The sequence below is a fragment of the Canis aureus genome, chromosome 1, assembly GCF_053574225.1.
Source record: "Canis aureus isolate CA01 chromosome 1, VMU_Caureus_v.1.0, whole genome shotgun sequence".
NCBI classification, from domain to species: domain Eukaryota; kingdom Metazoa; phylum Chordata; class Mammalia; order Carnivora; family Canidae; genus Canis; species Canis aureus.
In genome coordinates, this window is record NC_135611.1 from 59337593 (window position 1) to 59365169 (window position 27577).

At 40.1% G+C, this 27577-nt stretch overlaps 1 protein-coding gene and 1 long non-coding RNA gene across 15 annotated transcripts in view; one reads left to right on the forward strand and one right to left on the reverse strand.

Annotated features, from left to right (window-relative positions):
- Positions 1-10853, reverse strand: part of MCM9 (minichromosome maintenance 9 homologous recombination repair factor) — a 133371-nt gene extending 122518 nt beyond the window's left edge. For 3 of the 14 annotated variants that reach the window (XR_013381628.1, XR_013381627.1, XM_077901128.1), the window contains exons 1-2: positions 10761-10846; positions 7190-7508 (exon numbers count right to left, since the gene is read on the reverse strand). Coding sequence is in view for 10 of the 14 variants with exons in the window: in XM_077901128.1 (XP_077757254.1) it covers positions 7190-7508; positions 10761-10814 (373 nt within the window). In the remaining 4 variants the exon portion in view is untranslated. Of the gene's footprint in view, positions 1-7189; positions 7509-10177; positions 10307-10760 lie in introns of those variants that run through there. The other 11 variants (XR_013381598.1, XM_077901108.1, XM_077901109.1 and 8 more) reach the window with 8 other exon arrangements.
- Positions 10524-27577, forward strand: part of LOC144315941 (uncharacterized) — a 66650-nt gene continuing 49596 nt past the window's right edge. Inside the window, exon 1 of the long non-coding RNA XR_013381676.1 lies at positions 10524-10900. This is a non-coding gene — a long non-coding RNA (uncharacterized LOC144315941). The remainder of the gene's footprint in view (positions 10901-27577) is intronic.

Here is a 27577-nt window from a genome sequence, read left to right on the forward strand (position 1 = left end):
GTTGATTTCAGGCACCTCTTAATTCAGCTGTGGGTAGCTAAATGTTGAACTATACTGATACAATCGAGTAAAAGCCTTACCAGCAACCAAAACTTCTCATTAAAAACAGGTCTTGTTCTCATGCCCAACACTACTTATGTTTTAGTTTCTATCACAGAATGGTAAGAAAGAAATGACCAAATGGAAAGCCTTTTTATTGGGTCTTAACTGGAATGTATATTATGGCAATCCTTAACACTGCTTTAGAGATTCTGTTACCTTTCTTTTGCTCCCCACATGAATATATTTTCAAAACTGAGTTATAATTTGCATTCCATAAGTTCCCTCTTTTAACACGTATAATTCAGTGGTTATTAGTATATTCACAAGGCTATACAACCATCACCACTAATTTCAGAATATTTTTATCACTTCAGAAAGAAACCCTGTACTCGGTAGTGGTCACTCCCCACTCCCTTACTCCCAGCCTTGGTCAACCACTAAGCTGCTATCTCTATGGTAAATCTATTTTGGACATTTCATATACTGTAAGTGGCCTTTTGTGTCTGGCTTCCTTCACTTAGCATAATGTTTCCAAGATTCATCTATGTCGTTACATGTATCCATACTTCATTACTCTTTAAGGCTAAATATTCCACGGTATGGATATGCCACATATTCTTTATCCATTCATCAACTGATGAACATTTGGATTGCTTACACTTTTTGGCTGTTATAGTGCTGCTACAAACATTCATGTTCAAGTTTTTGTTTGATTATCTGTTTTCAATTTTCTTGGGCATATACCTAGGAGTGGAATTACTGAGTCATATAATTACATATACTTTTTGAAACAATTTTATTTTTGCACTTGCAAAAAAAGTCACTAAGTGTTCTCTAATGTAAGTATAGAGAGGATGGAAAAATAGCATTATTCAAATGGGAAATAAGATTATTACTCCAAATTCCTTCATGAAGAAAGACAAAATCTACCAACAAGTACTCCTAAGAAAAATGAGCAAAGTAAAAAGAATAGGAAAAAAAAAGGATTAAGAAAACTTATTTTAACAACTGTCTAGGTTTTTTTCAGTATCCATTCTCTCTTCCTAGGCCCCTAAAAAATATCATTTTTGCATCCAATTTCTACTCCTCTCATTTTAGTTCTGTTTCAGATGCAAAGTGATTGTTCAGTTTAAATTATATTATTAATATATTAGAACTTAAGAAAAACTAAAATCACAAGAACCAGGTTGTAGAAAGTGTTGCGTTACTCTGATGGCTTGCATAACTGCAGATAAAAACTATAGACTGCCTAGTGTTAATTTAGCAGTCTTTGGATATTTAATATGATGAAATCCTATGTAACTGATGAAAACTCACATAGTTGTTTAGATAGATGTTCGCTATCTCTGGCTTATAAATTTTGCATTGAAAACAGTCGTAAGTGTAATTTTATTGCAGTTTTTTCCTAGAAAGCGATTTTTAACTTGGTATTATCTCATTGTACATAGTACTTTAGAATAGAAAAATAAAATCCCCTACCTTCATTGCTTCTGTAGTAATCCAGAAAGAAGTAACAAAGGCCTAACTTCAAACCTCCTCTGCATATAATCCTTTCATTGCTGCCTACAGATCTAAGAATAAGGCACCAATTCTGTACTGGACTACAGGGCCTTCCTCTCATACCAACTACTCTAATCACTCACTCACTTACATATAGTTGTCTCCTTTGCCTCAACACTCTCCTCCCGACCTGCTCCTCAAAAATGTCCACACAAAGAAACAATATAGAGGTTAAGAAGATAGAGTCTAAAGCCAGCTTTGAGTCACAGCTCTATTACTTACTAGCTATGTGACCTTGGCTAACTTATAACTTCTCATATTTTCCTTCTATAAAATGGCAAAAACCATAAAACCTACCTCATAGGTCATAGGATTAAAATAATTCATATATGTAAAGTTTCTTAGAATAGCACCTTACCTATAGCAAACACTAAACATTAGTTCTTAATACATGATTACTATCATTTTTCCTCCCTAAAAGATCAGCTTCAATATAATTTTCTTAATAAAATCTTTTCTTAACCCACTTCAGGTTAAATTTTCTCTTTTATGTGCTTTAACACAACTGTTCCTCTCCTTCATACCACTTACTGCAATTTATTATTTTTAAAGATTATATTTATTTATTCAACAGAGAGAAAGCATAAGCAGGGGAACATCAGCAGGCAGCGGCAGAGGGAGAGGAGGCTCCCTGCTAAGCAAGGAGCTCAATGGGGGAGACTGACCCCAGGACCCTGGGATCATGACCTGAGCGGAAGGCAGATGCTCAACTGAGCCCCCCAGGTATCCCCCACTTACTGCAATTTATTATGCTTCCACACTAGAAATAAATTCCAGAGAATCAGGATTGAGGTAGATTTTATTCACCACTCTTATTAGACTAAGCACCATGCTTTAGAAGATACTTGAGAGAAAGATGAAAGGCAAGGCTAGAAAGTGGGGGGATAGATATGAGAGATTAAGGATACTGTGTTAGCTTCGAGATCAATTAGAGATAAGGGATGAAGAGGAGGGTGAAATTTAGAGTGACTCTCAGTTCTCTGGTTCTATTAACAAGAAATTCTGCAAGCTACATAGTAATCAATCAGTAAATACCTATTGAAAGAAAAAGGAAATACCACTTTCGGTTGGAGTGGGGCACAGAGAGTAAAATCATTACACTTTTCAATCACTGAGTTTGCAAGAAGAGATTTAGTATGAGACATTTGATAAGAATGGTGATATTTGGATACAGAGCTTAAGAGACAGATTCTGGCTAAAATTAAGGAAAAAAATAGAGTCGGCATTTGTTTCTACATAGGTGGCAGCTGAAGCTCAGGTTTGGGATAGAGACCACCCTATGAGAGTGCAGGATCCAGGAGAATGTGACCACATCTGAATCCTAAGGACCTACCTACCACCTACAGGTCAAGTAAAGGAAGAGGCGCCTAAGAGGGAGAGAAGCCACAGCCAGAAAGGGAGGAAAGAGCAAGAGAGTGCTGTCTGTGGGGCCAACGCTGGAATTTTATAAGGTGGGAGGAGTCAATAGTATCAAACTCAGCAGGGAAATGAAGTGAAATACTGAAAAGTGACCCTCAGTTTGGCCATGAGGCTGTCACTAGTGATGATGGCAAGGGTGGTTTCAGTATGGTGGACGTGAAAGGATGAATAGGAGATTATCATGAAGACTGGATATACTCTGTCAGAACATTTACTTATGAAAAGAACAGTGAATGAAGGGGGACTGAGGGTTGAAAGAGATCTTTCTCCTTCTACAAAATGGGAGAAACCTGAAAGAGAAAATTCCGATAGAATTGCCAAAAGGATTCACAGTCTAACCTACCACCGCCCCATAGAGTCCATGCTCCCCTAGGGGTTTGGCCTGATTGGTGACTGACTTTAGAGCACATAGTTTACCCACCTCCCTACCTTGGTCACTTACTCCATCCTAACTGACCTTAGGATGCGGGGTAATGTCTCATCTAAATCAAGGTTTTAATTATGGGACATGGCTGAGCTTTAGGAAAGCTCTAAATCTCTTGAAATTCAGGTACAAGGTTATGTATATACACATACCTGTACTTTCTGGAGAGGGTCCATAACCTTCTCAACAAAAAACCCTGAAGAACTTATTTAAATACTCAGTCCCATAGTTCTATTGGCTTGCATGACTCCAAGAACAGAAGAAACTTACATTGTGGAAACAGTTACTAAATCTTCCTCCCTTCCCCTAATTTAATAGTAATGCCCTAATCTCTCATATCTCTATTCATATCCCTGGTCTTAGCTCACATTCTACAAGGCTTCCTCCAAATGCTTTAGCATGACAGTGACTTTCATAATCACCTACTGACTGTACTGCTCATTTAAGGCCTTAATCACATATTGCTTTGCATTGTTCCTTGAACCCTTGACATGTGGGTAGGAGACTCCCTTCTTGAGATCCTTTTTATGCCTCTCTCTGCCTAGCTCAGTGCTTTAATAAGTACTTTACCATAAGGAGAAAATTAATGAATAAATGAGACAGGGGAATGGGCTTTCCTCTCTCTCTAGCCTCACCTTTAGCAAATGTGGCCTCAAATTTCCCAGTCCAGAACAAAATGCTTGGTTTTTCTGTGCAGAGAGGGACTTTACACCTCCGTACCTTTCCTTAGGCACTTTACTTGGTCTGGCAAACTCTCTCCAGTTCACTCAGCCAGGAAAGTACATTCGAGTTTTCCTTTCTACAAGAAAATTTCCCCAAGCCCAGGCTAGCACCCACAACAAAACAAATGGAGTAAGCAAGCAAAATGGTCAAATGAATATGCCATTGTATAAATAATGCCTTTTATGTCTAGAGAAATCTACTGCCAGAGTAAAAACGAAGGTTCCAGAGACACCCATCCATTCCTTGCAAATGATAACCCTGGCCGATGCAAGCTGGGTCATGACAAGTCTACACAAACTGGTTTTATTTCAGTCAACATAAGGAGATGTGCTAGAGAGATATTACACACTTGCGAAGAAGGCAGGTGGGAGGTGGAGGAAGGTAGGACTCAGTTCCAAGGGTCTCACATATGCTCACCAACCCTTTCTGTGTTATTCTAGAAGTGTAGCCAGGATGAATGAACTCCTTGCTGCTCACCCCCAGCAACGGTCCTACGTCTAACACAATTACAATGTCTCTGAAGGAAAAACTATGTAAAGATTACAACCAAATTTTCTAAGAAAATCTGCTTCCAATTATCCTCTCTACTTTTACAATACAGGGCAATATATCACTTTTAATGTTCTTGCACTGGAAACAAAAGAGCAATTTACATTTTACTGAATCATGTACATAGTGCCTGTTAGGAGAAATTTGCTTTTTTTTTTTTTTTTTTTTTTGAGCAAATGTGTCTAACATATGACAGATTAAGTGATTATTTTGTTTTTGTTTTTGTTTTTTTTTAGGTAAGTGATTATTTTGTAAAGTAACTGTATTATTTTAAGAAAAAGATAATAAAGGTGAGTATATTTCTGGGTCATCAGATTCTTTTCATTTCAGAACATTATGATTTTTAGATAAACAAAATATAAAGATAAAGGCAACAAAATGTTAGCAAAATGGACCATATAACAATCAAAATTTTAATACTAAAAAGATACTAAGAGACAATGTTTTGATGGAAATGTCAGTGTATGTTAATCTTTCTGTCTTACTATCTATGTTACTAAGTATGTTCTTCAACTATACCAGTGAAGGGGTGGTGGTAGTGGAGTGTGGCGGACATCAGGTGCTAAGCCACCATTAGTGAACACAAAAACCTTTACCATTCCCTGATTCATTCAATGATCAAGAACAAAAAGAAATTTTGGAAATAGTCTGTGATCTGTCCATATCTATGCTAGTGATATGTCCTTATCAATGATTTTAGGCCCCTGGTTTTCAGCATGTAGTTCCTGGAACAGCAGCATCAGCATCACCTGGGAGCTGTTAGAAATGCAAATTATTGGGCCCCATGCCAGACCTTCACAATTAGAATCTCTTGTGGGTGGGGCCTGTCAGTGTTTTAACAAGCCTTACAGTTGATTCTGATTGCCATTAATGTTTGAGAACACATGAATGCTATTTTTTCCTTCTCATTTAGTTTGATGCTATCTGGGTATTAGAACACCGTTCATCAAAACCACGGAAAAGGTAAGTAAACTTTAATCTAATAAAAATCCAAGAAAACAAAGAGCAATGTATATCGTAGAAAGACAACTGGAAAATGTCTTAGGTTCCTAAGGAGCCTGAATCACAGAGGCAACCTATGTTTTTATAATTGAATGCCTTGCCTGGAGTCCACGATGAAGGTGCAATATAACTAAAACCAGACTATTTCCATCCCTGGTTCATTCTGCCTGGGACACCTCTATCCTTGCCTTACCCTCTCTTCTTGAAATCTCCAGTGAATCTGCTAGAATTCATTCCCTGTTCTGCTAGCACATATCCTGAGTGAGGCACAAATCATATAACATAAAAGCTGCCACTAAGCTCCTTCATGATTAAGTTTAATATACAACAGGCCATGTATCTTTGGGCATACATACACCAATTGTTAAATATTTGACATAATATGTTTGTAGGATGAATATACCATGGTAGTAACATAATTTGTAATTTACTTTTTCAGAGAAGAATTGGGGGAAAAATAGGCTAAATTTACCCAAAACCAATAGGGTCACCTAGGCAGGCAAAATTTTGGTATTTAAATTGAACATTGAAAAATATCTAAACATAAGGATAAGGACAGCCTAAAACCATCCCTAAGTGCCATTTCAATAACATTAACTAAACCCTCTTTTAACAACATTTTTGCAACATTATTATAAGGAAACATTTATTCTTGATCCTACCAAGAGATGATCTAGTGTCCTGTCGCTTAAAGATTTATAATATTCATAATTTTATTCTAGATAAAATACTTTTTCAATGAAATCAAATGTATGGTCTTTTGAGGGATCTTAATTGGTCCCCCAAAGAGTTGTACTATACTGATTCATCTTTTTGGAATCATAAAAAGCATTTTTGTTGATTACAAATCCCCACCTTTCTGAAATGTACTATATATTTTTTTGACATGTACTATATTTTTAAACAAAATGATACATGTGTTCTCCAACTTAATCTGCAGTAATTCAAAGATAGAGCTTTGCTACAAGCTGACTGCTCCACTGGAGCATCTAAAAATTAAGGTACTTACTCTGTCATTCATTCAACAAAAATTGAGTGCCTAATAGGTGGCCAGCATAATGCTAAACTTGATATATAAAAATAATAAATTCCCTAAAATAGTTTTGAAGATTACAGGGTAGAATCTACCACTTTTCAAGTTCTTTGTGGTATCAATTTTTTTGTTAGTTCAAAAACTTCTGAATTACAATTTTATACACACATACCCATGTGTGTATATGTGCATATTAACATACTGTCACCTACATTCTCTTTCCCCTCAGATGGAATGGCTAGTATCCCAGCCTTCCAAACGTCCAGAGGAAACAGTTTAAAACCATTACTTTGCTCTAAAAGTGACCATCAACTATATAGTAGATATATTTTTAAGTATAAATATCAATTATTTCTTAGTGCTCTGAATTCAGTGTGTTAGAATCTCTTCAAACATTCCTGGAGAGTAAGTGGCAGTAAAATCCTTAAGTGATTCACCTGATATCCGGGCATGAAGATTCTGCTTCATAGAGGCACCCTCAGGCTGAGAAAGGGACTGGAGAATTGTCAAGGCTGATCTTCGCAGAGCACTATCAAACACTGTTAGTACTTCATTCGGGAATGCATTGAAATATTCCCCAATTTCCATGTTGGTCTCAAAAAGGGTCATGGCATTAACCACAACTGGGTAATGAGCATCTTCATCTCTTTCCTTCAAGATTAGAAGAATATCATTCTTATGGTATTCCGAAACATAGGACTCAAACACTTGACCAACCAGTGTGACTTGATCACTATTCATCTTGAATCTAGGTGACTAAAGAAAAAGACCATATTATATCTCCGATATTGCAGACTTAGACAAAAATTAACAAAAAAGATTGGTCGTATACTTTTGATATAGCAGACTCAGACACAAGTTAAAAAAAAAAGTCTGACTGTAAATTGTTAGGGGTCCCACCATAAACTGAAAATATTATCTGAATTGAACTCTTAATTAGATCTGCATTACTTGTTATAATCACTTAGTAAATGTATTTTTTAAGAAAGGGAAGTCAAACCAAAGAATTATGTTGGTACTGATCAGAGAAATCCACATGGTCCAATGCCTTTTCCATATCTCTTCCCCAAACTTCCTCATTAACCCTATGATATGTTATGTAAAAGGCCCTTCTCTTTTCTTTAACCACACTCTATATACACATTTGCTCTCAAGTGTAAAATCTTAAACAGCAGTCTTTTGGCTAAAGTTTCTTCCAGTAGACTTCTTTGCATGTGTCCAGATTCTAGGTTTTATCCAAAGAACGTATCTTCCCCTCTCTCTTTGACTCTCGCTCATCACACATATTCATGTGTTTTCTGCTACATAAATGGAACATACATGGATAGCCAGTTCTGACTTGAATAGCTAACAAATTGCTTCTGAAATTTACATTTTGAGGTGAATTTGCTTCCCATTTTCTCTATGTAACCTAGGAAACCTATTGGCCTTAGCAAAAACAGCTGTCAAAGAGTATAAACTAGATAATTAAACTGAAGGAAAGGAAATAAATGATAACTAGAATTGAAAGTAAACATTTTTTATTTTATTTTTATTATTTTTTAAAATTTATTTATTCATGAGAGACACAGAGAGAGAGAGGCAGAGACACAGACTCAGGGAGAAACAGGCTCCATGCAGGGAGCCCGACGTGGGACTCGATCCTAGATCTCCAGGACCATGCCCTGGGCGGAAGGCGGTGCTAAGCCACCGGGGGCTGCCTGAAAGTAAACATATTATATTGTATTCTCCTCTCATTCCCCTAGTAATATATATATGTGTGTATTTTTAAATTTGCACCTACAGATTAAAAAGGCCGAGCTTCATTCTACTTTCATGTACACAGACAGATATCAGTCATGTTCTGGGTACTATGTTGGGAAATAAAAAGCACAATAAAATATCCTTAATAGCCTCAGAGAAAAACCAAGGGCCAGATGCAATGAAACAGTGCCCTAACAGTGGTAAAAATGCAATATGAATAGGAGCACAAAGGAGAGAAGGATTAAATTTAAGTGGACTGACAATCCCAGACGTGGCAATGGGCAGTTCCAAATAAACTGCTGAAATCAATCATCTAAGAAACTCTTATTTGGGTTGGAAACAGAAACTGGAGGACAAACGTACTTTGACTTATTTGACTTACTTCATTCAACCAACAGTTTGGTATTCAGTTCAACAAACGGGTGATAAAAGACAAAGTTCACATTTCCGCATCCTAACTACATGTTACAAAGGCTACTTATTAGCAATATTTTGCCTTTTCTGGGAACCAACTATTGGAGAAGATGTGGAAGGAGTAAAGGGGGGTATGTATCATAGACCAAGAAGTCTCACAGTTACAGGATGCCAGTGTGAGCCTGACAGACCGGTATGTGTATACCGGGAGAAGTGAGAGAGAGCAAATTGCGGCCACTGCATTGATAAGTAAATTGTTCTGATTAGATAACATAAATCCAGCCAAGCGTAGAGCAGAAAAACCACTTAGAAATAAGTAATCAGGGGAATCCCTGGGTGGCTCAGCGGTTTGGCGCCTGCCTTGGGCCCAGCGCGTGATCCTGGAGTCTCAGGATCGAGTCTCACGTCCAGCTCCCTGCATGGAGCCTGCTTCTCCCTCTGCCTCTCTCTGTGTGTCTCTAATAAATAAATTAAATATTAGAAAAAGAAAACCTAACCGGACTCCCAAGAGTTGCTGCTACAAGAGACTCTCGAAGGTTCTATAAATGCATATTAAATTCGGGAGTTCCAAGTTTAGCAACTTAAAAGACAGTTCCACATAGGGCAGAAAAGGGGGAGGGGGTGGTGGCTGCAGAATTCGTGGCTCAAGCTAAAGCCAGATTAAATTCGCCTGGTGTTTTCTGAAATGGAAGCTTTAAAAAAAAATAAAACGATTCCCTTTCAAAAATCTGTGTAGAAGTGCTCGACTGCCTCTACGCAGCTCCTCGCCCCACGAACACGCCCCCCTACGGTCGTACAACTGCTCTGAAGCTCCCCGTCCTTTCACTCGTGGAGCGTCCGAGGCGGAACCGCGAGGACGAGCGAGCGGCTGCGGCTTCTGGGCCACCTGAGGCGCCCACCGGGCCCCGAGGCGCCCCCAGCCCGGCGCCCGCCGCAGCCCCCGGGCCACGCCCCCTGCCGCTCCCCGCGGCCCGAGGCCCGCCCCCTCGCCGGCGGCCCGCGTCTCTCGCGCGCCGCCTTCCCGCCAGCCCGCCCGCCCGCCCGGCTCCCCGCGGGCGCTCGGCGGACGGAGCCGGCTCGTCCTCGGAGGACGCGGCCCCCGCCCGGCCGGCCGGCCCCCGGCAGGGCCCTGACGGGCAGCGCGGCCGCCCCAGCCACCCCCGAGTTGAGGAGTTTGGGAACTACCCAGATGCGGGCGACACTGGGGACCGGCTGCGGGAGGGACGGAACGGCGGGGACGCCGACTCGGGGCCGCGGCTGTCACTTACTGGCGGAGACGCAGTGTCGGCGGGCACCGGGAACACGGCGCGCCCGAGGCCGACGGGCGCCCAGGGCTCGGGCCTGGCGCGGGGGGCTCCCGGAGGCCGCGGGGGGCGGGGCGGGCCGCGGGGGCGCGCAGGCTCCGACGGGGCCGCCTCGCGCCCGAGCGAACTAGGCGCCGCGCCGGCTCCTCGGCCGGGCCCGCGCCCCCGACGGACGCCGAGCCGCGCGCCGCCTCAACTTCGCCGCTCAGGCGGCTCTTCCGGGTGGAGGGGCGGGCGGGCGCGCGCTCCGCCTGGTGCCGCGGGACGCGAGGGGGCGGGGCCGGGGGCGGGGCCCGAGGACTTCCGGGGCGGGGCCAGGGCTGCGCCTCCCGCCCAGGTGGAACCCGAGGAGCCGGGCTGGCGGTGCGGTGGGTCAGGTGGCCTGTGCGGTTCCCGCTTTTGGTCCTGGAACTCCGGCAGACGCCAGGTCGCAAGGGGTTTCTGCTGTGTTTTCTTCTAGAGGTTGTAGGAGGAAGGTACAGAGTTCCCATATACCCCGCCCCCCGCCCCGTAAGCCGTATTCCCCGCGCGCCCAGGGGCAACGTACTTTCCCCGGAGGGGAGCCTTCGTTACCACCAGGGAGCGCGTATTGAAACATCATCCCCCAGAGTTCGTGGTTCGCAGTCTGGTTCCCTCGTGGTGGTGTACCTCCTCCTATGGGTTTTAACAGACGCGGCGTAGTAACAGGTACGTAGTAACGGTAACAGGTACCTGGGTAACGGGTACACAGCGCGGTGGTTGGGCTACGCGGAAGACTTTCCCTGCCCTGAAAAGCTGTGCTGTCTCCATCCCTCTCTCTCGCCGCATCTCTAGCAACGGCTCATCTTTTTTACCGTTTCCATCGTTTTTCCTTTTGCAGGATGTCCTATATAATTGACTCAAATAGCAGGTTTGAACGGTAGGGGTCCACTTATACATGGGTTTTTTTGTTTTTTTTTCAGTACTGTAAATGGATTTTTTCATGATTTTCTTTTTAATTTTTTTAAATTTTTAAAATATTTATTCACTTGAGACACGGAGATACCGAGAGAGAACGTGAGAGCAGAGGGAGAGGGAGAAGCAGACTCCCCACTGAGCAGGGAGCCCGACGTGGGGCTCGGTCCCAGGACTCCGGGATCGTGACCTGAGCTGAAGCCAGACTCTCAACCATCTGAGCCACCCAGGAGCCCCTCTATCCTTTTTAAAAAAAAAAAAAATATATATATATATTTTTTTTTTTTTTTATTTGTTTATGAGAGACACACAGAGAGAGAGGCAGAGACACAGGCAGGGGGAGAAGCAGGCCCCACGCAGGGAGCCCAACGTGGGACTCAATCCTGGGTCTCCAGGATCACGCCCTGGGCTGAAGGCAGCACTAAACCGCTGAGCTACCCGGGTGCCCCTCTCTTTCCTTTTTTTAAAGATTTATTTAAGAAATATCTATATCCCACCTGGGGCTGGAACTCATGATCCTAAGGTCAAGCATCCCTGGTGCTTCTGAGTCAGCCAGGCACCCCTCCTTATGATTTTTTTTTATCCTTATGATTTTTAAAGTAACATCTTTTCTCTAGTTTACTATAATAATACAGTATATAATATGTATTGATAGTTTATGTTATCACTAAGGCTTCTTGTCAACAAGCCATTAGTAATTAACTTTTTGCAGCAGAATCAAAGTTGTATGTGGATGTTTAACAACTGCAATCCCTGTGTTGTTCAAGCATCACTTGTAGTAAGTAGCTTTTTCAGATTGTCTTCTTTCGCTTAGTAATACACATTTAAGTTTCCTCCATGTCTTTTCATGGCTTGATAGCTCACTTCTTTTTTGGTGTTGAATATTAATTCATTCCATACTTTGTCCACTTACCTACTGAAGGATATCTTGGTGGCTTCCAAGTTTTGTCAGTTATGGATAAAACCAAGTATATCCATCCATGCACAGGTTTTTATGTGAGTATGAATTTTTAGCCCCTTTGGGTAAATACCAAGAAGCATGATTTCTTCTTGAATGAATTTCCTGGTATGGATATGTTTAGTTTTGTAAGAAACCACCAAAATGTCTTCCAAAGAGGTTGTACAATTTGGCATTCCTGACAACGAGTGAAAGTTTCTATTGCTCTACAGCACTTGATGTTGTCAGTATTTTGGATTTTGGCCATTCTAATAGGTGTATAATGGTAGCTCATTGTTGTGTTAATTTGCATTTCCCTGATAACAAAGGATGGTGAACATCTTTTCACCTGCTTATCTTTGGTGAGATGTCTGCACATCTTTTATCTGTCTTTAAATCAGGTTGTTTTTTTATTGTCTAGTTTCAGGAGTCCCTTATCAGACGTATCTTGCAAATATTTCCGGTCTGTGGCTTATCTTCTTTTTCTTAACATTGTCTCTCACTGAGTAGATTTTTAATTTTATCCAGCATATCAATGGTTTCTTTCATGGATTGTGCTTTTGGTGTTGTATTTAAAAAGTCATCACCATTCCCAAAGTCATCTCGGTTTTGTCCCGTGTTTTAGGACTTCTGTAGTTTTGTATTTTACACTTAGGTCTATTATCTACTCTGAGTTAATTTTTGTGAAGGGTGGCAAGATCTGTGTCTAGATTGTGTGCGTGCACATACGCACACATGTGGATGTCCGGTTGTTCCAGTACCATTTGTTGAAAGACTGTTTTTGTTCTATTTGTTAAAGATCTATATTATCTTTGCTCCCTTGACAAAGATCGGTTGACTCTCCATATTTATGTGGTCTATTTGTGGGCTCTCTATTCTGTTCCATTAATCTATTAGTCTGTTCTTTCAATGATACCACACTGTCTTGATTACTGTAGTTTTATAGTGAGCCTTGAAGTCAGAGTGTCAGTCCTCCAAATTTATTCTCCTTCAATATTGAGTTGGCTATTCTAGGTCTTTTGCTTCTCCATATAAACTTTAGAATCCTTTTGTCAACATCCATGAGATGACTTGCTGGGATTTTGATTGAGATGGGATGAAACTATAGATCAAGTTGGGAAGAACTAATGTTTTGACAATATTGATTCTTCCTATTTATGAATATGGAGTATCTATCTCTCCACTAATTTAGTTCTTTGATATCTTGCATCAGAATTTTGTAGTTTTCTTCATATAGGTTTTGTACATACCTTGTTAGATTTATTTATTTATTTTAAAGATTTTATTTGTTTATTCATGAGAGACAGAGAGAGAGAGAGAGAGAGAGAGAGAAAGAGCAGAGACACAGGCAGAGGGAGAAGCAGGCTCCATGCAGGAAGCCCGATGTGGGACTCGATCCCAAGACTCCGGGATTATGCCCTGAGCCAAAGGCAAATGCTCAACCACTGAGCCACTCAGGTGTCCTGAGATTTATACCCAAGTATTCCTTTTTGTGTGTGAGGGGGGTGCTAATGTAAATGGTAATATGTTTTTAATTTCAAATTCCATTTCTTCACTGCTTATGTATAAGAGAGCAGCTTACTTCCACGTATTTGTATCATGCAGTCTTGCCATAATCACTTATTAGTTCTAGAAGTTTTATATGTAGATTCTTTCAGATTTTCTACATAGATGATCATGTTATCTGCAAATAAATAGTTTTACTTAAAAAAATTAAAATAAAAGATTTTATTTATTCCTGAAAGACACAGAGAAAGGCAGAGACATAGGCAGAGAAAGAAACAGGCTTCCTGCTGGGAGTCTGATGTGGGACTTGATCCCAGGACCCTGGGATCACGACCTGAGCGAAGGCAGATGCTCAACCACTGAGCCATCCAAGCACCCCAATAAATACAGTTTTGTTTCTTTCTTCCCGATCTCTGTGATTTCTATTTTCTTTTTTTATTGTGTTAGCTGGGACTTCTAGTATGATATTGAAAAGCAGTGATGAAAGGGGACACCCTTGCCTTGTTCCTGATCTTAGTGGGAAAGCGAGTTTCTCACTAATAAATATGATGTTAGCTGCCAGGATTTTCAGTACGTGTTCTTTATCAAGTTGAGAAAGTTACTCTGTTTCTAGTTTGCTGGGAATTTTTAATCATGAATCAGTGTCAGATTTTGTGAAATGCTTTTTCTGCTTCTCTTTAAAAAATCCCATGATTTTCCTTCATTAGCCTGCTGATATGATGCATTACAGTAACTGATTTTCTTTTCTTTTCCTTTTTTTTTTTTAAGATTTATTTATTTATTCATGACAGAAACAGACTAAGAGAGGAAGACTCCTCACAGGGGAGCCTGATGCGGGACTCGATTCCAGATCCCAGGATCACAACCTGGCCTGAAGGCAGGCACCCAATCGCTGAGCCACCCAGGCATTCCAGTAATTGATTTTCAAATATTGAAACAGCCTTGCATACCTTGGATAAATCCCACTTAGGTGTGGTGCTTAATTCTTTTCATACATTATTGGATTGAATCTGCCAATATTTTGTTGAGGATTTTTTGCATCTAAGTTCATAAGAGATACTGATCTCTATTTTTCTTAGAGTGTCTCTGTCAAAAAAAAAAAAGAGTGTCTCTGTCAGATTTTGGCACTAGGGAAATGCTGCCCTGAAAGACTGAGTTAGGAAATAGTCCCTCTACTTCTGTGTTCTAGAAGAGATTGTAGAGAATTGGAAAAGTTTTTTATTTAAATGTTTGGTAGAATTCACTGGTAAACTCAAGTAAGCCTGGTCCTTTCTGTTTTGGGAGTTACTAATTATTGATTAAATGTCTTTGATAGATATAGACCTATTTAGATTGTTTCTTCATCTGTGAATTCTGACAGTATCTTTCAAGGAATTAGTCCATTTCATCCTGGTTATCAAATATATGGACATAAAGTTCATAATATTTCATTATTATCCTTCTAATGTCTAGGGAATCAGCAGTGATAGCCTCTCTTTCATTTTTTATATTAGTAATTGGTGTCTTTTTTCTCCTTTAGTCTGGCTAGAGGCTTATTGATTTTTATTCTTTTTAAAGAAACAGCTTTTGGTTTTGTTGACTTTATTGACTTACTGTTTTTTGTTTTATTGATTTCTGCTCTAATTGTTATTATTTCTCTTCTTTCATTTACTTTGGATTCATTTTGCTCTTCTTTTCCTTTTTTACCGAAGGTAGCAGCTTAGATGATTGATATTAGGTATTTCATTTCTAATACATGCATTCAATGCTATAAATTTTGCTGTAAGCACTATTTCTGCTGCATCCCACAAATTTTGAGAAGTTGTGCTTTCATTTTCATTTAAAGTTCAAAGTAAAAAAAAAAAAAAACACCAAAGTTCAAAGTATTTTTAAATTTCTCTTGAGATTTCTTCTTTTTTTTTTTTTTTTTTTTTGAGATTTCTTCTTTGACCCATGTGTTGTTTAGAAGTGTGTTGCTTGATGTCCAGGTATTTTGTGATTTTTCCAGTCTTCTTTCTGTTATGAATTTCTAGTTTACTTCCATTGTGATCTAAATAGCAGCCATTTATGATATCTGTTCTTTTAAATGTGTTAAAGTTCGTTTTATGGCTCAGAATGTTGTCTCTCTTGGTGAATGTTTCATGTAAATTTGAGAAGAATGTAATCTGCTGATATTAGATGAAGTAGTCTGTAGATGTTCATCATATCCAGTAGATTGATGGTAGTGTTGAGTTCAATTCTGACCGTAACTGATTTTCTTCCTGCTGGATCTGTCCATTTCTCTACTGGGGTGTTGAAGGCTGCAATAGGATACAACTATTTCTCTTTGTAGTTTCTTTTTTTTTTTTTTTTTTAAGATTTGATTTATTTATTTGACAGAGCAAGAGAACACAAACAGAGGGAGTGGCAGAGGGAGAAGCAGACTCCTACTGACCAGGGAACCTGATGCAGGGCCTGATCCCAGGACCCTGGAATAGTGACCTGAGCGGAATACAGATGCTTAACTGACTCAACCACCCAGGTGCCCCTCTCTTTGCTGTTATATCAATTTTTGCTTCACATATTCTGAGGCCCATACACATTTAGGGTTGTTATGTCTTCTTGGAGTGTTGACCCCTTTCTCATTACATAATGCCTCTCTCTGATCCTGATAACTTCTCTTGCTTTGAAGTCTGCTCTGTCTGAAATTAATATAGCTACTCCTGCTTTCTTTTACTTTGTATTTGCATGGTATATCTTTCTTCATCTCTTTACTTTTAATCTTATATGTCTTTATTTTATCTCTATAAGATTTCTTATAGATAACATACAGCTGAATGTTGTTTTTCAATCTCCTCTGACAGTCTCTGCCTTCTAATTCATATATTTAGACCATTGATGTTCAAAGTGATTATCAAGGGGATCCTTGGGTGGCTCAGCGGTTTAGCACCTGCCTTCGGCCCAGGGCGTGATCCTGGAGTCCTGGGATCAAGTCCCACGTGGAGCCTGCTTCTCCCTCTGCCTGTGTCTCTGCTTCTCTCTGTGTGTGTCTCTCATGAATAAATAAATAAAATCTTAAAACCCAAAGTGATTATCAATATAATTGCATTACTATCTACTATATTTGCTAATCTTTTCTGTTTGTTGCCTTTGTTCCTGTTATTGTCTTCCATATTTTTCTGTCCTGTGTGGTTTTAATTGAGCACCTTATATGATTCCATTTTCTCTCCTTTGTTGGCAAATCAGTTATGCCTCTTTTTTTTTTAACTTTTTTTATTGGTTGCCCTAGAGTCTGCAACATACACTTATGGATATTTATAGGGTAGTGCAAGCAAGTACCTTAACAGTGACAAAGTAAGCCTAATTCTTCCTTTCCATCTCGTGTATTAGTGGTAGTTCATTCATTTTGCATAGATAAGCCTATAAGACATCAACATACACAAATACATTGTTGCTGTTATTATTTTGAATAAATTGTTATCTATTAAATCAATTAAGAAGAAGAAAAATAAAAATTTTTATTTTACTAGCCCTTCTTCAGGGCTCTTCCTTTATTTTTTATTTATTTATTTTTTTAAAGATTTTATTTTATTTATTCATAGAGACAGAGAGAGAGAGAGAGTGAGGTAGAGACACAGGCAGAGGGAGAAGCAGGCACCACACAGAGAGCCTGACGTGGGACTCGATCCCGGGTCTCCAGGATCACGCCCTGGGCTGCAGGTGGCGCTAAACCGCTGCACCACCGGGGCTGCCCAGGGCTCTTCCTTTAGATCGGACTTTCTGACCTATATAATATTCCTTCTTTCTAAAGAACTTTTTTTAAAAGATTTTATTTATTTATTCATGAGAGATACAGAGAGAGAGAGGCAGAGACGCAGGCAGAGGGAGAAGCAGGCTCCGTGCAGGGAGCCCGATGTGGGACTCCATCTCTGAGACTCCAGGATCACGCCCTGAGCCAAAGGCAGACACTCAACCGCTGAGCCACCCAGGTGCCCCTCTTTCTAAAGAACTTTTAACATTTCTTACAAGATAGGTTGACTTGTAACAAATTACCTCAATTTTTGTTTGTCTGAGAAAGTGTTTATTTCTACTTCACATTGCAAGAATAATTTCTCAAGGTACACAGAACTCTAGGTTGTTGTTTTCTTTTTCTCAACCATAAATATTTCACTCTACTCTCTTCTTGCTCATATAGTTTCTGAGAGGTTGAATATAATTTTCATCTTTGCTCCTCTATAGGTGTTTTTTCTCCTCTGACTCCTTTTATGAACTTTTATGTTTGTCTATAGTTTGAAAATAATATGCCTATGTGTAGTTTTTTGGCTTTTATCCTGGTTGCTATTCTCAGAGCTGCTTGGATCCTTGGTTTGGTGTCTGACATTAATTTGGGGATGTTTTTAAGCATTGTTGCTTCTAATATTGCTCTTTTTCTTTTTGTCTTCTCTTTTTGGTAATTCCCATTACAGATATGTTACACCTATTGTAGTTGTCCCAGGGTTCTTGGATATCCTGGGGCTTTTTATTTTTCAGTCTTTTTGTCTTTTCAGTTTTGGAATGTCTATTGACATATCCTTAAGCTCAGAGATTTTTTTTTCCTCAGTTGCGTGCGATCTACTGATGAGACCATCAAAGACATTCCTCATTTCTGTTACACTGTTTTTAATCTCTAATATTTCTTTTTGGTTCTTACAATTTCAGTTTCTCTGCCTGCATTTCCTATATGTTCTTGATGCTATCTATCCATTAGAGCCCTTAGCATATTTTTTTTTAAAGATTTTATTTATTTATTCATGAGAGATAAGAGAGAGAGGCAGAGACACAGGTAGAGGGAGAAGCAGGCCCCATGCAGGGAGCACAACATGGGACTCGATCCCAGGTCTCCAGGATCACACCCCGGAGCTGAAGGGGGCGCTAAACCGCTGGGCCACTGGGGCTGCCCAAGCCCTTAGCATATTAATGATAGTTATTTTATATCCCAGTCTGCTAATTCAATATCCCTGCCATAGCGGAGTCTGGTTCTAATGCTCTGTTTTTTTCAAACTGTGTGTTTTTTCTTTTAGTAGGTTTTCTAATTTTTGGTTGAAAGATGAACATGATGTACTGGGTAAAAGTGCTGTAAATAGGTTTTAGGAATGTGGTGGTAAGCTGTGGGTGCAGGCAAGTGTTTTGTAGTCCTATGATTAGGTCTCAGGCTCCAGTTAGCTTTTGCTTCTGGACTGTGAACTTCACCTGTTCTCAGTCCTCACCCCCCCCATAAGTGGGACAGGATGATTATAGTGGGCATGAGTTGGGTATTTCCCTTTTTTCCTCTAAAAAGGCTAGAGCCAGCTGGAGCTGAGGGTTTCTCTACCCCCAGATCAATTGGGCTCTGATAAGCCCCAGTAGGTTAGGCTCTGGTTAACTAGTTTCCCCTGAAGGCAGAACTTTTTTTTTTTTTTTAAGATTTATTTATTTACTTATTATGATAGAGAGAAAGAGGCAGAGATACAAGAGGAGGGAGAGGCAGGCTCCATGCCGAGAGTCCAACGCGGGACTCGATCCCGGGACTCCAGGATAGCGCCCTGGGCCAAAGGCAGGCGCCAAACTGCCGAGCCACCCAGGGATCCCGAAGGCAGAACTTTTTAAGAACAAAATGCCCTGGTGTGTTTCTAAATGGTTCCCTTCTTCCAAACCCCGCCAGAAGCACAAAGGGATTTTGTGAGGACCCCGTGAACTCCTAGAAGTAAAACTCTCAGAAGTGTGACTGTGCCCCTCTGAAGCTTTTTATCTTTTTTGGGCTTGCCCACACCAAGCCTCCAGTAATTCTTCAATTGCAGTTCAAGTTTACCTACCCTGGCGTCCGTCCGTTCTTGTGGAGGTTTTCAGTTCAGTTTCTGCTCCGGTAAGTTGTGATTTTTCTGTATTAGCCTGTTATCCAATTTTGGGGGCAGGGAGCAGTTGTTTGCTCTGTGACCTCTCTTTTATGGATCTAGGAAAAGTTGTTGATTTTTTAGCTTTTCGGGTTTTTTTTTTACCTCGTAGGGTGAAGTGGCAACTTTCAGGCTTCTTAAATGCTGACCAAAACCTGGAAATCTCATTTGTCTTTTAAAGAGACTTAAATAGGGGCACCTGAGTGGCTCAATTAAGTGGCTGCCTTTAGCTCAGGTCACCAACCCAGGGTCCTGGGATAGAGCCCACATCAGGGATCCCTCCTCAGCAGGGAGCTTACTTCTCCCTCTCCATCTGTCGCTCTCCCTGCTTGTGCTCGCACTTGCTCTCTCTCTCAAATTCTTTTTTTTTTTTTAAGATTTTATGTATTTATTCATGAGAGACAGAGAGAGAGAAAGAGAGAGGCAGAGACACAGGCAGAGGGAGAAGCTGGCCCCATGCAGGGAGCCCAATGTGGGACTCGATCCCAGGACTCCAGGATCACGCCCTGGGCTGAAGGCAGGCGCTAAACCACTGAGCCCGGAGTGCCCTCAAATAAATTCTTTTCAAAAAAGATTGCAATAATAAGAAAGTAATCATATGTATTTACCCATGTGGTTATAATTTCTAGTCCTTCCATTATTTCTTCAAATATTTTCTGTACTTCCCCCTTTTGATGGTTCAATTACGCATGTATTCTTTTGATGTAATTTTTCTTTTGTCTGATTTGCCATTAATATTTCTTGTAATACAGGTCTTTTGGTGATGAATGCATACAGCTTTATATGTCTGAAGATGTTATATATATATATATATATATATATATATATATATATATATATATATATATATTTTAACTGAGATATAGTTGATATACACCATCATAGTAGTTCCAGGTATATGACATAATGATTTGATATTTAGGTATAACACATATATATATATATTTTTAATTGAAGTGTAGTTGATACACAATGTTATATTAGTTTCTGGTGTAACATAGCAATTTGACAAGGTTATACGTAATGCTGTGCTACCACACGTGTAGCTACTGTCATGATACAATGCTATTATATTGACTCTGTTCGTTATGCTATACCTTTTGTGATTTATCCATTCCATAACTAGAAGCCTGTATCTCCCATTCTCCTTCACCCATTTTTTCCATCTCCCCCACTCCCTTCCCCTTTGGCAACCATCAGTGTGCTCTCTGTATTTTTGAGTCTGTTTCTGCTGCTTATTTGTTTTTATAGTCCACATATAAATGAATCACGTGGTATTTGGCTTTCAGTGACCTTTCACTTAGCATAAGATCATCTAGGTCCATCCATATTGTTGTAAATGGTAAGATCTCATTTATTTCTATGGCTAATATTTCATGGTGTGAAATCCTCTTTATCCATTTGTCTACCAGTGGACACTTAGCTTGCTTCCATATCTTGGCTATTGTAAGTAATGCTGCAATAAATACATGAATGCACATATCTTTTTGAATTAGTGTTTTTGTTTTCTTTGGGTAAATACCCAGTAGTGGAATTCCTGGATCATATAGTGTTTCTATTTTTTTTTTTTTAATTTTTTTTTAAATTTATTTATGATAGTCACAGAGAGAGAGAGAGAGAGAGGCGGAGACATAGGCAGAGGGAGAAGCAGGCTCCATGCACCAGGAGCCCGATGTGGGATTCGATCCCGGGTCTCCAGGATCGCGCCCTGGGCCAAAGGCAGGCGCGCCAAACCGCTGCGCCACCCAGGGATCCCCTTTTTTTTTTTTTTTTTTTTAAGTAGGCTCCACACCCAGCACAGAGCCCATTGTGAAGCTTGAACTGAGTCCTGGGATCGAGTCCCACGTCGGGCTCCCTGCATGGGGCCAGCTTCTCCCTCTGCCTGTGTCTCTGCCTCTCTCTTTCTCTCTCTCTGTCTCTCATGAATAAATACATAAAATCTTAAAAAAAAAAAAAAGAATTTGAGAGAGAGAGCAAGTGCGAGCACAAGCAGGGAGAGTGACAGGGAGAGGGAGAAGTAAGCTCCCTGCTGAGGAGGGATCCCTGATGTGGGCTCTATCCCAGGACCCTGGGTTGGTGACCTGAGATCAAGACCTGAGTTGAGATCAAGAGTTGGACACCTGACTGAGCCACCCAGGTGCCCCTATTTTTAATTTTTTGAGGACCCTCCATACTGTTTTCCATAGTGGCTGCACCCATTTACATTGCCATGTATGAGGTTTACTTTTTCTTCACATTTTTGCCAACACTTATTTCTTATCTTTTTGATCCTAGCTATTCTGACAGGTATAAAGTGATATCTCTCTGTGGCTTTGATTTGCATTTCCTTGATAATTAGTGACATTGAGCATATTTTCATGTCTCTGTTGGCCAGCTGTATGTCTTCTTTGAAAAATGTCTATTCAGGTCCTCTGCCCATTTTTCAAAGTAGGTTATGGGGGAGTCTTTTCTTTGGTGTTGTGTAAGTACTACCTATATTTTCAATGTTAACTTCCACCAGATATATCATTGGCAAATATCTTCTACCATTCAGTAGGTTGTCTTTTCATTTTGTCAATGTTTCCTTCAATATGTGAAAGCTTTTTATTTTGATGTAGTCCCAATAGTTTATTTTTGCTTTCATTTTCCTTGACTGTGGAGACATATCTAGAAAAAAGTTGCTAATGATGATGTCAAAGAAGTTACTGCCTACGTTTTCTTTTAGGAGTTTTCTGGTTTCAGTTTTCACATTTAGGCCTGTATGGTGTGGTCTAGTTTCCTTCTTTTTCATGCAGCTGTCCAGTTTTCCCAGCACCATTGAATACGTTTACTTTTGCCTCCTCTGTTACAGATTCATTGACTGTATAATTGTGAGTTGATTTCTGGATTCTCTATTCTGTTCTGTTGATGTGTGTGTCTGTTTCTGTGCTAGTACCATCCCGTTTTGATCACCACAGCTTTGTTAGAACCTATATTTTTGAAAGGCCTTTTTACTGGGCATAAAATTGTAGGTTAACACGTTATTACTATTGTTGTTTTCTTGGCCTTACAGACCTTGCTCTACTGTCTTCTGTCTTGCACTATTTCCAGTAAGAGATCTATTGTCCTCCTTATTTTAGTTTGTTTATAAATAACACCCTTCCTCTTGGCTCCTTTGAAACTTTTCTCTTTATCACCTGTAGAGCAGCTTATGACTTTCCTTGATGTATTTTACTTCATATTTTTTGAGCCTTGGATTTGTTGAATTACTTGGATCTGTGGATTTATGGTTTTCATCAAATTTGGAAAATTTTTGGCTTTTATTTCATCTAAGATTTTTCTTCTGCCATCCATATCCCTATCCTTTGAGAATCTCCAACTATACATATTTTTATGCTATTTGACATTGGCTTACAGAACTCACTGAGGAAGAATTCTGTTCATTTTTTGGAGTCTTTTTTCTTTCATTTCAAATAGTTTCTATTTCTGTGTCTATAAATTCACTAATCTTCTGCAGTGTCAAATCTGTTAATCCTATTCAATCTATTTCTTTATCTCAGCCATCGTAGTTTTCATCTCTAGAAGTTGAATTTGTATCTTTTAAAAAATATTTTCTGTTATATTTCTACTTAACAAGTTCCTCTACCACTTGATCCTTCATCTTGTTAATTAAGTAGTTTTGAATCCTTTACCTAGTTTTATTTCTGTAAATTTCCAATGATGTGGTTGGAAATGACTGTATTACAGTAAGCCTTACTTTCTGTATTTTTCCTATTTTGTATCTTCTCATATTCCATTTTATCTAATAATTTACATTCTGCTAAAATGTGAGCCGGAATTTTTTTTGTTTGTTTTGTAAACTTATTTTTTATTGGTGTTCAATTTGCCAACATATAGAATAACACCCAGTGCTCATCCCGTCAAGTGGCCCCCTCAGTGCCCATCACCCAGTCACCCCCACCCCCCGCCCTCCTCCCCTTCCACCACCCCTAGTTCGTTTCCCAGAGTTAGGAGTCTCTCATGTTCTGTCTCCCTTTCTGATATTTCCCACTTATTTTTTCTCCTTTCCCCTTTATTCCCTTTCACTATTATTTGGATTCCCCAAATGAATGAGACCATATAATGTTTGTCCTTCTCCGATTGACTTATTTCACTCAGCATAATACCCTCCAGTTCCATCCACGTCAAAGCAAATGGTGGGTATTCATCCTTTCTAATGGCTGAGGAATATTCCATTGTATACATAGACCACATCTTCTTTATCTATTCATCTTTCGATGGACACCGAGAGCTGGAATTTTTGTTAGCTTCAAAATTAAAACACTACCTTTCACACAATAGAGACTGGATGATGTTTGTTGTATGAATTTTTGCCCTAGCACTAAAATATTTATTTATGTAACTTTGCTTTAGTCTTTAAATACTTTTTTAAGCTTTTAAAACTTTCATCAGTTTATTGTACATCCAACTACTCTCCTCCTGTGCTCACTCCAGTACAGCCACAGTGCTGTTCATCAGACATCTGTTCTCTTCTGCATTAGCACTTTGCATTTCCTGTTACTCTTGCCTGGAACACTCATCTGCCAGTTATCTCCCTGGTTCACTGCCCTCAGGGTATAGTCCATAGCCCCACTTCCTGCCTGTACTCCTTTCTACTCTTCTTTATTTTGCTCCATTGTACTTATTGTCATCTGACAATACACATCTGTGCTTTTTACTTATTTTTATCTATTATACGTATAAATGTGTATAACATTTTTACAAATATACATATACTCCCACAACAATAGAAGCTCCCTTGGGGCACACAGAGCAGGGAAACCCGCACCCCCCAACCCCACTGGTATATCCCTACTCCTAAAACAGTCCTTGATACATTGTATGTGGACAGTAAATGATGGAAATATTACTGTCTTTATCTGACTTTAATGTTTTTAACAATTCACTTTTGACTTTTAGTTTTTAGTCTTTATTGCGAGGCTAGTTCACAAGACTTCTTTTCAGTGTTTTCTGTTCTGTTGACTCAAACTATGCTACCTAATAGATTCTAGCTGCCTCCTCGGAAAAGGACAGAACTCTTTCTTTTTTTTAAGATTGTATTTATTTATTCATGAGAGACACACAGAGAGAGGGAGAGACACAGACAGAGGGAAAAGCAGGCTCCATGCAGGGAGCCCAATGCGGGACTCGATTCCGGGACCCCAGGATCATGCCCTGGGCCAAAGGCAGATGCTCAACCACTGAGCCACCCAGTGTCCCTATCCTAGGTATTTTTTAAACTGCTATTTCTCCACTATATCTCAGCTATGCTCTTTGAGGGTGGAGAATCTGCCCTTCTGGCTCTCCGAGAGCTGAGCCTGCTGATTCTTAAATGTCCATGTCTTAAGCCCCACTGATTGGTTTTTCAGAGCCAAATGTTGAGGGGTTCATTTCCCCACGCCTGGGATGCTGGGTGTGTGGCTCTGCTCCTCTTGCTTCTCTGCAGCCACTCGTCCTTCTCAGCCACAGAACATCCCTTGGGTCCTTCTAGTTCCTGACTGTACCTCTCCCCTTCCTACCCTCTTTGCTGTGGCCTCTTCTTTACATTGAACTGTGGAGAGTCTGTGCTGCCAGTGTTCAGGCTATTTTCTGGGTTATTTACACTGATGTGGGTATTGTCCAGTGTATCCATGAGGCAAGGTGATCCTCTTCCTCTACCATCTTCCGTGCAACTCCCCCTGATTTTTTAAGAAAAACAAATTGTCCTATTTTTAAATTATTATCGGTAGAAAAACATGGCTCAACATCAACACAAATGTATTTTGAACAATAACTGGCACATAAAGGTTACTCAGGAAATTTATTAACTAGGAAATGAAATCAGTGGCTTTTGCACAATGGATAATTGGTTTATAGCATTGCCACACAGCAAATTGAATTTTAGTTTCCTAGAAAGACATTTTGTGGCTAAATTATACACCAGGAAGTCATGCAACTCTAAACAGAAGCTTCAGGGATGCACTACTGAAGCTCTTCTTTGGCTGTGTTGGATGACATCAAGAGCTGCTTTGAAAGTGCTCCAGCCAAATTATTTCAACAGTGCTTTAAAACCTGGAGCTCTGGGGCAGCCGTGGTGGCACAGTGGTTTAGCGCCGCCTGCAGCCCAGGGTGTGATCCTGGAGACCCGGGATCAAGTCCCACGTCAGGCTCCTTGCATGGAGCCTGCTTCTCACTCTGCCTGTGTCTCTGCCTGTGTGTCTCTCATGAATAAATAAATAAAATCTTTAAAAAAAAAAAAAAAAAGACCTGGAGCTCTGGAATTCCAGTAAAAAGTTATTTTAGGAGCTAACATCGATTTAATTAAAAGCAACTTACTGGGGAAAATTTTCACTTTGCTCAACATGAACCGATCAGAGGAGGTAGCCGTAACAGAGGTTAGCTCAGGTTTCATGATTTGATCTCAGTTCTCTCATTTGCAAAACCTGTGGTTCTGTCCTCAGTTGGAAACATAAACTAGCAGCGTTCCAAGTCTTGTCATTAATAGCTTGTCAGATTATAGCCTCCTCTGCTTGCCCAGAGCCTAGCCGAGAGAAATGGTATTTGAGAAACCTAGTCTGTGGATCTTTCCATTCTTATATTCTCAATTACACCCAGCAATCAGGTTATACACTACAAAGCTATTATGTAGTCGGGCACTTTTTGTGGAATTTCTTACATTGAGTTATTCTAAAATACTATAATTTTCCTTTTTATCAAAGTTTACTTAAAACAGCTTTGTGAAATTCATCTGTTTTGTTGTAATCATAATAGAGAATACCATTTACTGCTTTATCCAGTTGTCTCTCATAAATTTCTGTGGAAATTCCTTCAGAGTTATGAAAACTTTTCTCCTCCCAAAAGCCTTTCTCTTTTCTGTTAATAAGAATCAAATAGCCAGGGTGCCTGGGTGGCTCAGGCAGTTAAGCATCCAACTCTTGATTCCAGCTCAGGTCATGATCTCAGGGTCATGGGATAGAGCCCCAAGTCGGGCTCTGCACTCAGCGTGGAGTCTTCTTGGCCCTCTCCCACTTTTCCTTCTCTCTTTCTAAAATAAACAAAATCTTTATTTTATTTTATTTTATTTTTTTAAAAGATTTTATTTATTTATTCATGAGAAACACAGAGAGGGGAGAGAGAGAGAGGCAGAGACACAGGCAGAGGGAGAAGCAGGCTCCATGCAGGGAACCCGATGTGGGACTTGATCCCGGGTCTCCAGGATCACGCCCTGGGCTGAAGGCGGCGCTAAACTGCCAAGCCACCCGGGCTGCCCAAATCTTTATTTTATTTAGAGATTTTAGATAAAGGGATGCCTGAGTGACACGGTGGTTGAGCATCTGCCTTCAGCTCAGGTCGTGATCCTGGGGTCCTGGAATCGAGTCCTGCATTGGGCTCCTCGTGGGGAGCCTGCTTCTCCCTCTGCCTGTGTTTCTGCCTCTCTCTCTCTCTCTCTGTGTGTCTCTCGTGAATAAATAAATAAATAAATCTTTAAAAAAAGATTTTAAATAAAATCTTTTTAAATAAAATATTTTAAATAAATTCTTTAAATTTTCTTTAAAAGAAGAGAAGAACCATACATCTTTTCATTCTAGTTTAAAGAGGCATCAGGCAAACACTGAAGTTTAAGCCATTATGTTGGCCTTCAGTTACATGTTTCTGTTAGTCCTAATTTTCAGTTAGTCCTGATTTTCTACAATTTAGTTAGTATCTATCTATCTACCTACCTATCGAGGGAGAGCACAAGCAGGGCTTGGGGAGGGGCAGAGAGAGAGGGAGAGAGAATCTTAAGCAGGCTCCCCAACCCAGGGCTTGATCTCATGACCCTGAGATCAATCAAGAGTCAGATGCTTAACCAACTGAGCCACTCAGGTGCCCTTAATTTGTAACTTTATTTTTTATTTTTTAATAAAGATTTTATTTATTTATACATGAGACACACACACACACACAGGAAGGCAGAGACACAGGCAGAGGGAGAAGCAGACTCCATGCAGGGAGCCCGACGTGGGACTCGATCCTGGGTCTCCAGGATCAGGCCCTGGGCCGAAGATGGCGCTAAACTGCTGAGCCACCTGGGCTGCCCAATTTGTAACTTTAATAAAGAATAAATATTTTTATTTTATGTCTCCTTTTTTTTTTTTTAAAAAA